The sequence below is a fragment of the Anser cygnoides genome, chromosome 11, assembly GCF_040182565.1.
Source record: "Anser cygnoides isolate HZ-2024a breed goose chromosome 11, Taihu_goose_T2T_genome, whole genome shotgun sequence".
NCBI lineage: Eukaryota > Metazoa > Chordata > Aves > Anseriformes > Anatidae > Anser > Anser cygnoides.
In genome coordinates this window covers 20,414,878-20,425,449 of record NC_089883.1, presented here as the reverse complement: position 1 = coordinate 20,425,449, position 10,572 = coordinate 20,414,878, and the positions used below count along the sequence as shown (strand labels likewise).

Sequence of the window (10,572 nt, the reverse complement as noted above, 5' to 3'; positions counted from 1 at the left end):
TTCATAATGAACAAACATTGAAATTTATTTATTAAATTAAAACCACACAATGTAACTGCACACAAGAACACACATCTGATATTTCAATGCTTTATCTTACAAAAAAATAATCTCTTGCTGTAACGCTTCCCTTTCACTAGCCAATGTTTGTAGACAGTTCTTTAATAGTAAAGGCTTTAACTAACGAAAACAAGCCAGACTCCCCTTCCTAGAAATAAAGGATGTTCTTATAACCACACAGCCACGTACAGTTCAGAGGCAAGTTCTGCACCCCTGAAGTAGACACAACTTCCACAGCAAGCTTGCCTGTGTCTGCAGAATAAGTAAACTTCCACTTATGGTTTTGTCATTTACAAGCAAACTTACTTAACATCTTAAATACTTAAAACAAATTTCACTTTAACCAGTATTTACAAAGTCTTTACTAAAGATCAACATCCTGCGTAAAGGGTGACCTCAAGGATATATTGTTGCTACCATGCTACAGTTTGCACAGAAGGGGTATAAAGGCCATTGCTAGTTTTGGAAGGCTTCAACCCTTTGTTCATATAGCATAAGGACATTAACCTATGGAAGGCAGAAGAGGTCATAATTTCAGTGCAATTACCCATTCATGACTTGTATAAAGTACATCATGATGATGAGTCCAAAAGACTTTTTTGAATTATTGACCATTTAGTTCTGTAAGAACTGATTTCATGGAAAGTTTTCAGGCCATCCCATCTGTCTTCTAGTGGTGATATGAAGAAGTTGCATAGGGACCTTCCTCATTCTCCTCCTCTCTAGAAAGGAAATGATCATAATTATCAGATCAGGGACAGATATCATGCCTCAACAGTACAAACTTATTAAAATGTGAACAACCACTTTTCCTAACTGATCAAAATAGTTAAGAGTAATTTCCTAAAAAGAACACTGTTGTATACTACGGTTCATTATACATGCCTGGAATTCTCATTGCTTACAAGAACAGAAGGCTAAAAGTAAGTAAAGCTGTAAAGGTTCCACAACATCAGGATGTTTAGAGCTTAACTATTTGTGGTATTACTGATTTGGCACTATTATAAAGGATAAGCAAGTAGAGAGCATGCTGGAGTTCTATTGTTCTATCTGTATCTATTCTATTCTCCCATTTCTCTTCAAAAATAGTATTTCAATTCTACATTTGCTTAAAGCCTTTTGAGTGGCAGAGGATGCAGATGGGCAAATGAGGCAGTAAGGGGAGTGATCCATCAGTTGTATCTGTCTTGATGCTGCAAGGATTTTCCCTGAGTAGATCTGTTAATATATTATCCCTGCGCATCACCCAGTATTGAGACTGATCACTTGGATTTTCTTAGTGGAAAATAGTTGCCTACAAGCTCTAGTGTGATGACTGGATAAACCACAGTAGTATTGCTATTAAACATCCTCAGGAAACATCAGTCTGCTTACTGTTTACTTGACAATACCACCCTTTTAAAAGTGTTCATATATAAAATGGCAGTGCAGCAACTGGTACTAATATGAACATGTTAAGTACTACAAAGACTATCATTTTCTAGTAGTATGTCTTTAAGGATAGGTTCAGTAACATAACTTGGAAGCTGCTGTCAATTCTAGCGTGTTGGTGAGGACTGAAAGACTTCAGTTGTTGTACTGTGAGCTTCAAAGGATTTATTATTCTTAATGCTGTACATGCCTGCATACAAAGGTACTGTTACTCAAATAACCTAATAATGGTACAGGGTATACTATGCGTTTCAGTCATGTTCCAAATGCCATCATGCTGACTTCTTCCTGCTAACTTCTAAACACCATTAACTACTGCTTAAATTTTGTATACCCCCCTAGAATACAAACGGGGGAAAGCATGGAGTAACCAAGCAGCTGAGTAACTTGTTCTCATTTTCACAATCTTCCTCTTTTCCTGAGTAGTCCAGAAAAAAAAAAATCTTAATCCAAAGATATTTCTTGAATTGAAACAACTTGTCAAAATATTAAACCTCCCAGAAAATAAAGTTTTGAGTTAAACTTGCAGTTATTGCAGGGATATGTGTGACAGCAGTACTAGAAAATTAGCCTATCAAAGTAGCAGAACAACTACAATCTAAGCTGTTCATACCTACTTCTCCTGTGAAATATGTCCTTAAACTATGGGCTCACATGGCAGTCTTCAATACAGGGCAGAAGACTGGCATTTGGGTCACAGCCAGCTTTGAGGGGTTTCTGTATGTGGTGGGACGTAAGAATTATGTAGTGGGTGACTGTGCTTGAAGCTAAGCAAAGCCGTGACTTGCTGTAATGTGCACAATAAACTTCTAACCAAGGCTCAGGAATGCTGCAGTTGGCAAGACAGTTTATGGCATTCTGTCCCAGGCTGAAGCGTTTTGCTAAGCGAAGAGGTAATGGTCAGGAAGTACTACTACTGTAGATCTTCAGAGTTGTACATAGCAAGTACAGCTTATTTCACACAGTCTAAAACCAAGCCAAGCTTTATATGAAGTAAGATTACATAGTAGCTTTGGTCCATTGTCCACAAGCAGCAAAATAGCAGTGTGTGTATGTTGAACGACTGAATCTTCCTTTACTTTTAAGATGCTTAAAATAGTGAAGTGGTAAGTCACTGTAACATTCCCCTTGAGACAGAGGGAAAGGAACAGCAAAGCATTACAGTGTTTTATAGTTCTGTCTCTTCCTGAATGCTGCTGCCACTTGGCCCGGCAGGATGCAAGCATAGAAAAATGCCTACTGCAAGCTATTGTATGCATCAGGCCACAACAACAAATGCTAATAACCGCTTTCATAAGACTGAGCACACTTGTGACTGAACAAGGAAATTTCAATCTAATCCTTAGATGCTTCTAGCACCCAAACTTAAACAAGGCACCAATATAAGCTCAGCTTCTGGAAATGTGAGTCTCCACAGGTACTGTCCTTTATTGAGGTATCTCTTTTGTGAGCTGATGGCTAATGATGGTGAACAACTATTGGACAAATTAACTGAACTTGCTGAAGCATTTAAAACTTGTAACACCATATTCTTTCCTAGACTCAGTTCTAGGCAACAAAGCTGGTGACAACATAAGGTTCTGTTCCAGTGCTGCATGCCATTTAATTATATTGTCTCATATAAGCACTGATGATTAGAGAGGCTCTATTCAGTTACAAGGTTTTCAAAATCAGTCACTGAAAAATGCAATTGCAGAAAGGTGTGACCTGTTCCAGAAGCATACATTTGGCCTTAAGAGTTCTAGCCTATCACACTCTGAAATCCTAAGTACCCTCCAAAGAGCTTGCATTAGATCTCTGGTGTTCTATCTGATATAATAAGCATCGCTAAACTCAATTTCAGTTTCAGCATCCTGAAACATACCTAATAGCATTTTGGGCAAGATGAAGCACTAGCATTTTCTCAAGCTACTAACTTGTGTGCCGTGTGTGGAATAAAACTAGTATCTTCCATAATATGCAAATATAAGAGTTCTCTAAATATGCTACAAACAACTTGTGCATTTTTTGGCCTATTATAAAAATACTGTCCGAAACAAAAACAGGGCTTCCTGTCTCAGGCTGCTCACCTAGGGCTGTATCTTGAATAAATCTGCTTGCTACAGGGATTCATTAGACAATGACTTCTTGGTCAGTGAAACTCCAGTAAAAGTAGTATTATGTGTAGGTCTAGATGTATTTTTCCATGAACTAAGAGCAAAAGGCAGTTAGCACAAACTGAGTAGATCACATTCTACGATCTCTAGCACTTGTCTGCTTGCATGGCTATTGAAGCTTAACTTATCTAAATCTATACCTGTGTGCTCCTCACTCTTTTTACCTAACAGCGAGAGGCTTTTGTTGGGATTAAGTTAACTTCAGAAGTTAATATATTACATTCCTTTGAGAGTACTGAAATGAGTTCTGCACCCCTGAAGTTATAATATTCAAGAGTTATAATTAAAGAACAATTCACCATAAGCCCCCTTTGTAGCACAGGACTGTTGCTGACTCTGAAATAGATACCTGTACCTAAGACAGATACCAGGTAAATGTGATCAGAATTGGTGTATGTATGTGCATGCATTCTTGGTGACTTTAAGGCAGACCAAAGTAAAGAGCCATTTGAGATGTCATAACATCTGTCAAATCAGGCTGACAGGTACGGTGAGATGTTATGACTTCAAGTTTTGGAGCTGATTTAAAAAAAACTGCAAGCAGAAGCAGATGTTCTTGGTAATGTAACTTGTCCTACTGCATTCCTTGTTTCTGGGAAGGAAACTTTGTAGTGGACCCTTGCTTCCTAAACTGTAGGTTAAGTAGTACAGGAAGTGGATAGTAGTAGTGGTGTGCTGCCTGTGCAGTGTCATTTTCAGCATATAGACTTTGCCACAGCATGAGCAGCACCAAAGTGAATTTTCTTCTGCAAACTTTGTTGAAGGGATGTTAAAAACAACTGCCTTCCTCTGACAGGAACCACAGTTCAATTTCACTCACCTTAACTGCTGGGTCAGCACCTACTCTAATGGATGTTAGATACACATCTAATGATCTGAGAGTCATCAGCAGCGCATATTTTGATAGGAATGCTCTCCGTGGTTTCAAATATAATAATGTAAATGAAAGAGTTTGAAGGAAGAGGGATTTGAGGTACAACAGCATTTTTCTTTCATGTGATCCAGTCAAAACAAAGTAAGTGTGCTAGCAAGATGTAACACTAAAAGCTGCCCAACCTTCCCTGAGAGAGCAGCTCTAAATTGCTGCTGTTCTAGCAACGGGGAGCTGTATATGGAGTACAATAGATTCTTCAGTTGTCTTACAGGATATTTTTCCCAAATGAGGCTTATCCAACTGCTAAATCTGGTGTACTGTTTCCCTTCAAGTTTCTGTCTGTTGAACTTAGTTCAAGTTGATGAAATGACCCTTTACCTTTTTGAAAAAAAGGGACTATGCTCAACAGATTTGGTCCTGGAAGGTATCAGTATTTGAAGTGAACTGGGATGATGAAAGAAGCTTTGTATCAAACAACTTTCTGAAAGCAAAGTATGTATCTGCTGGCACAACCTCTTTCCAGATCTCCATGTGAAGAGAAGAGATGCGAGGTCCCTGCAGTCATACCAAACTGGGTTTGCTTAAATAGTGCTCACTTACATAGCGAGACGCTTTGGAGAATACTGGCCTTCTAGCTTTCATAGGATGCTATTGCACTTCTATGAACAACATACGCTGAGGCAGCTTTTAACTGCCATGTCAAGGCATCTGCTAGTGGTGTACTGTAATTATATTTTGTGCATGATGATTGCATAGACTTGCTCTTGACAAAACTACAGCTGCTATCTGAGATACTCCACAGAGAGGGTCCAGCTTAAGACTAAAAAGCCTTCAGGATGAAATTAAGATGCTTAGTACTAAAAGTTGCATTTACCTGACGCTGTCATCTTTTAGTTTTCTGGCTGCTTGTTTGGATAACTTAATCTGCAAGTCCAATCTCTGTAGAAAATCTTTGGCAGACAGTTCTTCTGGTGCAGTGGGCTGATTGTCAGGTTCTTGAGGACTGGGAGAAGAACTACTTTCTTCCTGAACTGTCACTGGGCCTTCTTCACAAGAAGGGGAGCTGTCAACAGTTTCATTCTCAGGAGACTCCAGTGAATTAAGTCCATTGAACAGTAATGGTTTCTCTGACATAACAGGAATATTCAGGGTTTTCCTCAGAAATATACAGTCATTAGTGAACAGTTTATTTGCCCTCTTTATTTGTTCCATCTGAAAAAGATAGGAAAAATGTAAATTATTAGGTTTTGGCAAAGTATAAAATGCCACCTTCCTGAAGTACTACAGTAACCTTTAGTTAGAATAAGACTCTACTTTTGCAATGATTTCATTAGAGGATTTTTTTGCATTCAGAGACTTCACAGTGGATAGTAAATCTTAGCCTTGTTAACTCAGCGTTCTAGCTTCTTCCTTGCATATAGACTTGATTCCATTGTATTGGTCTTCCCAGAAGTCTTGTACTAGTTGAAGATGCATTTCTTGAATAGTCTTCCAATCTCTGTACAGGCTTACAGGAATAACTTATGAAAAAAAAAATTATATGGCAAAAGCACTGCTGGTTTGGTTTTCATTAGAGTAAGGCTCAGAACTGCTAGCAGCTGCTATAGCTAAACTACTTTAAAAAGCATGGATAAACAAGGGATGATGGTTACCTTGAGCATCCTAGGTCTTGCTGGTTTTGAATAGTGAGTACCACAAATGTTGGAAGAGCTGTATACACTTCATCCATACTGCTCTCCTCTGTCCACAGCTGATGTAATACATTCAGATTCAGCTGAAGTCCTGACTTTCAGTGAGGAGTCAGGCAGTGAAAGGGATGGGAGATTCTAAACAATTTCTGATACAGTTACATAGACTACATGCTGCATGTGTCCAGTAAGCTGATTCTACAGCATGATTAACAAGCTCTTGTGTGTCATAATGCATGTTAACAGCTGCTGCATAACTTAAATACTACTTAAGCAACTTTTAGCCACAATACTCCATAGCCTACTCATCAGCAAATGTTATCTCAGGACAGAAGCAAGAATTCATTAGATGCATCTCTCTCAGTACTAATGTATGAAGACCTGATTGTTCCATACTTAATGCTATTTTTAATAGCATCTCAGGTTGTTCTACAGAGAAAAAGCCCCAGCTGCAGTTCATACTGCTTCCCTACTAAGAATATTAAGTTCTTACTCATCAAATTTTCTTCCAAGTCAGTAAGTTAATGGCATGGTTGGATTTAATAGCTGAGTAACATCGAGTGTCAGAAACTCTTCAAGTAAGAAAAGCTCATTACTGTCCCAGCTCCTGAAGACTGGAGACTATTTTTGGTGAACCTTACGCAGTTTAGAGCCTGTTTAAGTTTCCTCCCAAGCAGAGTACTATCTGAAGGCCAATAAGAAAGCTATGTGACTTAGTAACAAAATCAATAATGGCCATCAGGTGCAAGTTTAAATGTCTATTTTCAAAATTTCTGAAAGTTAGTGCCTTTCTTGATAGTTATCAAAATAATTTAAAATGCCAGCTGGAGCTCTTCTCAATTAAAAATACAATATAAGATGAAAAATAGCTATTTCAACTCCAGTTCTCTCATCAATGGGACTAGGAAGCTGATGCTTCAGTAGCTGATAAATAATGCACTGTACTGCTCTTCTCTATCCTACTGCACTGTAATTCTACCTCTGGTTAATTCTTCCTGGAATATCTTTTAAGTAATCTGGTGGCGTTCTGCACTAAGTAACAATGAAATAGGAAATATGTCTCTAAAGAATGTCCTTTGCAATCCTGAACATGTTACTTGATAGTGTGCACTATATTCTACTCTTTCTACAGCTCTTACTCATACATTCATACGTGTATTGCCTAAGTAGCAGGTAGTTTACTTAGCGCTAGGAAAACTCACCTGATTTGTTAGCTGCAGACCTATAATAACAAATATTGCTCTTAATACTGTAACTGAAAATGCACTAATGCATAAACTGGTGCAGAATTCATCCAAACCACTTCCACCAACAGTGAAACAAGTAGGCCTCATCCTTCTCCCCCACTAGAAGGGATACCTTTGTATGATGGATACAGTACTCTAAGTGAACCATAAATATAATACTAAACATGTGAGCTATTAATTCCAGAGTTAATTTACCCAAGCGTTCAAAGAAGATCTAGTAAACATTATGCAAGATCAATGATATTTGGGGGGAGAAAGGCAGCAGAAGCTGAGGCCAAACAAAGCAAAGTGAACTCCCTCTGTCCAACGTGGTATTTTCATGCATCTTAAATTGCCTATACATATGTCAACTCAGGCACTGGACAAGGATGTCTTTTGCTACACAGTAATTCCCTCTGAGGAAAAGCACATGGGGGAGCTTCTAAAACTAGTAATGCTGGAAGTAATGGCAGCCTAAGATAATTCTGATGTTCCACAGTACAGCAACTCTCACTTTCAGATCAGTATACAGGACACAGGAAGCAAGTGTAATGGCTCCTTAGAGGAAGCCGGTCCTTGTCATTGTGTGAATGTGTAAGATTCTTCATTTTGTTTAAAGCAAACATGTCTGTATGCATTCATACCCTGGGCTGAAACCATCAAGACATTAACAAATGACTAACTTGGTAGTACCCATAGGTTAAACTGACATGGAATCTTCCTTTCTCAGTTTCAGTCTAATGATGCAGCTCCCGTTCCCTAAGCAGAATACTGGCAACACAGAATCGAACAACGAATGAGATCTTCAAAGCCAGCATTCACATTTTAAATGCATCAATAGCACAGCAAAAGTTTATTAACTTTGTTCACATGATGGGTTTATGGTTTTTAAGTTAAACACTTAAGACTGGTTAAGTTTATCTACAACTTTAATTTAGCTGAAATTGTAGAGTGTTTAGAAATGCCTTTTTTGAAACTATTTTGTAATTCATGTACATACTTTTCACTTGCTGCACAGTGCAAATACTTATGTTTTGTTCTTCTCTCAGAAGTGTAAATATTTAGGCCAGAGACTATCCATCATGGAAAGTGTTACCAAAATGTAGTAATATAATAATAATAAAAAAAAAGCAGCAAGGGTCACTTTGCTCTGCCTCAGTACTAAGAAAACCTTTATTTTAATGTAGACCACTGTAAATTCAAAATGCCACTAACTCTGTCAACATCATTTTGTTAAGCTACTTTCTATTTCTTCCCTTAAATATTCCTTTCACAATGAAGGCTGAATGCTGTTTAAGTTTATTGAATCTGGAAGGCCTTAGTAGATCTTTCTGAGCCAGAGAAGGAAATGAAACCCATTCCAGGCAGAACCTCCTAATTCAGGACTGCATTGTACTTCTTTCTCTGGAATGAGCCCAACTGGGAGGTGCTCTTTGCAGGGAGTGTGAAAGTGACATTCGCTGTGTTACCAGTGCCATGCTGCTGACTACGATCAATTGTCTGGCCCCCAGCGGTTCTGTATGTTGGGACTACTGAAGCTGCATTTAGACAGCTCAGCTGGTAGCTCGGTGTGCCCCAAATGAACTGGGATGACAATGTGAGGCGCGGTGTCAGAGCCTGCTGATAGACCAAGTGGCCTGTGCATGGAATGGGCTGGCCTGAGCCTCCCAGTGCTTTCACAGGAGTAAAGTCTCCTCTCCGTAGGGAGCGAAGCAGCACCGCTTCTTTAAGTCACCTCGGGCTGGCGGTGGTTGGCCGATGGGAGGATTGAGCCCTGAAGCTGCTGACAGATACTCTCCGGGTCACAGCTATGTGTCAATCTCGACACAAGGTGTTTTCTCCAGATAACCGTAATGGCCCCGTTCTTCACAGTCTGCAGCGAGCGTAGCGGTGGCTTGCCGTGTGAGCAAGGGCTGGTCGCCGCGCTGAGGTACGCAGCCCGCGGGGTGCGGGTGCTGCGGACAGCGAAAGCAGCAGCAGCGCGGCGCGGCTTCACGGCGGCCTCGGGGCCCAGCTCCCCCGGCTGCCGCCCCGTCCCGCTGCGGCCTTACCGTGACGCCGTACTTGAGGGCGATGCCCTGCAGCGTGTCCCCGGCGCTGAGGCGGTGCTCCACGTAGCGCTCGGCCAGCGGCGCCGCCACGCTCGCCGTGCTGCCGTACGAGCGGGCCTTGGTGCGGGCCAGCCGCTGCGACAGCTCGGCCTCCGACTCCGGCCCGCCCGGCGGCTCCTCCCGCAGCGACTCGGCCATGCTCCCGCCGCCCCCTCAGCGCCCTGCGCCCCGCCGCCCCCCGGCCATGGCGCGGGGCCCGCGCCCCCCCCTCGGCCGCCGCCCGCCGGCCCGGTAACGGCGGCAGCGGCACGGGGCGGGCTGGCGGCCGGCCCGCCCTGAACTGCGCCGCGAGCCGCACGGCGCCTGCGCGGGGGCGGCTGAGGCGGGGCGGGAGCCGTGAGGGGAGCGGGGCGGCTGAGGGGAGGTGGGAGGGCGGCGGGGGGACCCGCGGGCTTCTGCCTGGCGTGAAGGGTCGCGGGGGGGCTCCGGGTTTTCTGTCAGTGCTCGTTCCCTAGAAATCTGCGCACAGAGTTTCTTTGGAAGCTGAGCCCTTATTAAGTAATAAGCTTCATAACAAATGGTATGGTCTGTATATAAGGTGCTCATGTGCATGCATGCAGGGTACCAAAATACTAGGGCCACACATACGCAGGGTACCCAAATACCAGGACGTGCCCTATGCAGCCCTCTCAGGGTGGCTGGATGAGGGCAGGGCTTCTGGACCAGCTGCCCTCCAGGCCTCAAGCCAGTGCAATGCTGGAAGTGGTGGGTAACAAACACCATGGTGCATTTCTCTTCTGGAAGCTCCTAGAAAGACAGACCTGGCAAAACAAAAGATATGTAAGAGCTCAATTGGTTTATGTGATAACATCAGCATTCCTTAGTGCAGTGTGTATCCACATAGTTACTTATGGATATTTATGTCAGCTGACAATATCTAGTTGTGGCTTTTAAATGGGTTGTGTTCACTGACTGTATCGTAGTCTCTTGAAGGAATAAATACAGAAATGAATGATCTGACAAAGGCTGTTAATCTGGCCACCAGTTTCCATGCATGTGTCAAAGCTGCCCTGCGAGACGCACTGG

The 10,572-nt window shown here is 42.0% G+C and overlaps 1 protein-coding gene across 1 annotated transcript; it reads right to left on the bottom strand.

Annotated features, from left to right (window-relative positions):
* Positions 1-9,799, bottom strand: LYSMD2 (LysM domain containing 2). The gene is made up of 3 exons (XM_048060140.2): positions 9,487-9,799; positions 5,396-5,733; positions 1-782 (listed from the first exon to the last, which is right to left on the bottom strand). Exons 1-3 carry the CDS (start codon positions 9,682-9,684, stop codon positions 731-733), a joined length of 588 nt encoding a protein of 195 aa, XP_047916097.1. The 5' UTR covers positions 9,685-9,799; the 3' UTR covers positions 1-730.
* Between the last annotated feature and the right edge of the window lie 773 nt (positions 9,800-10,572).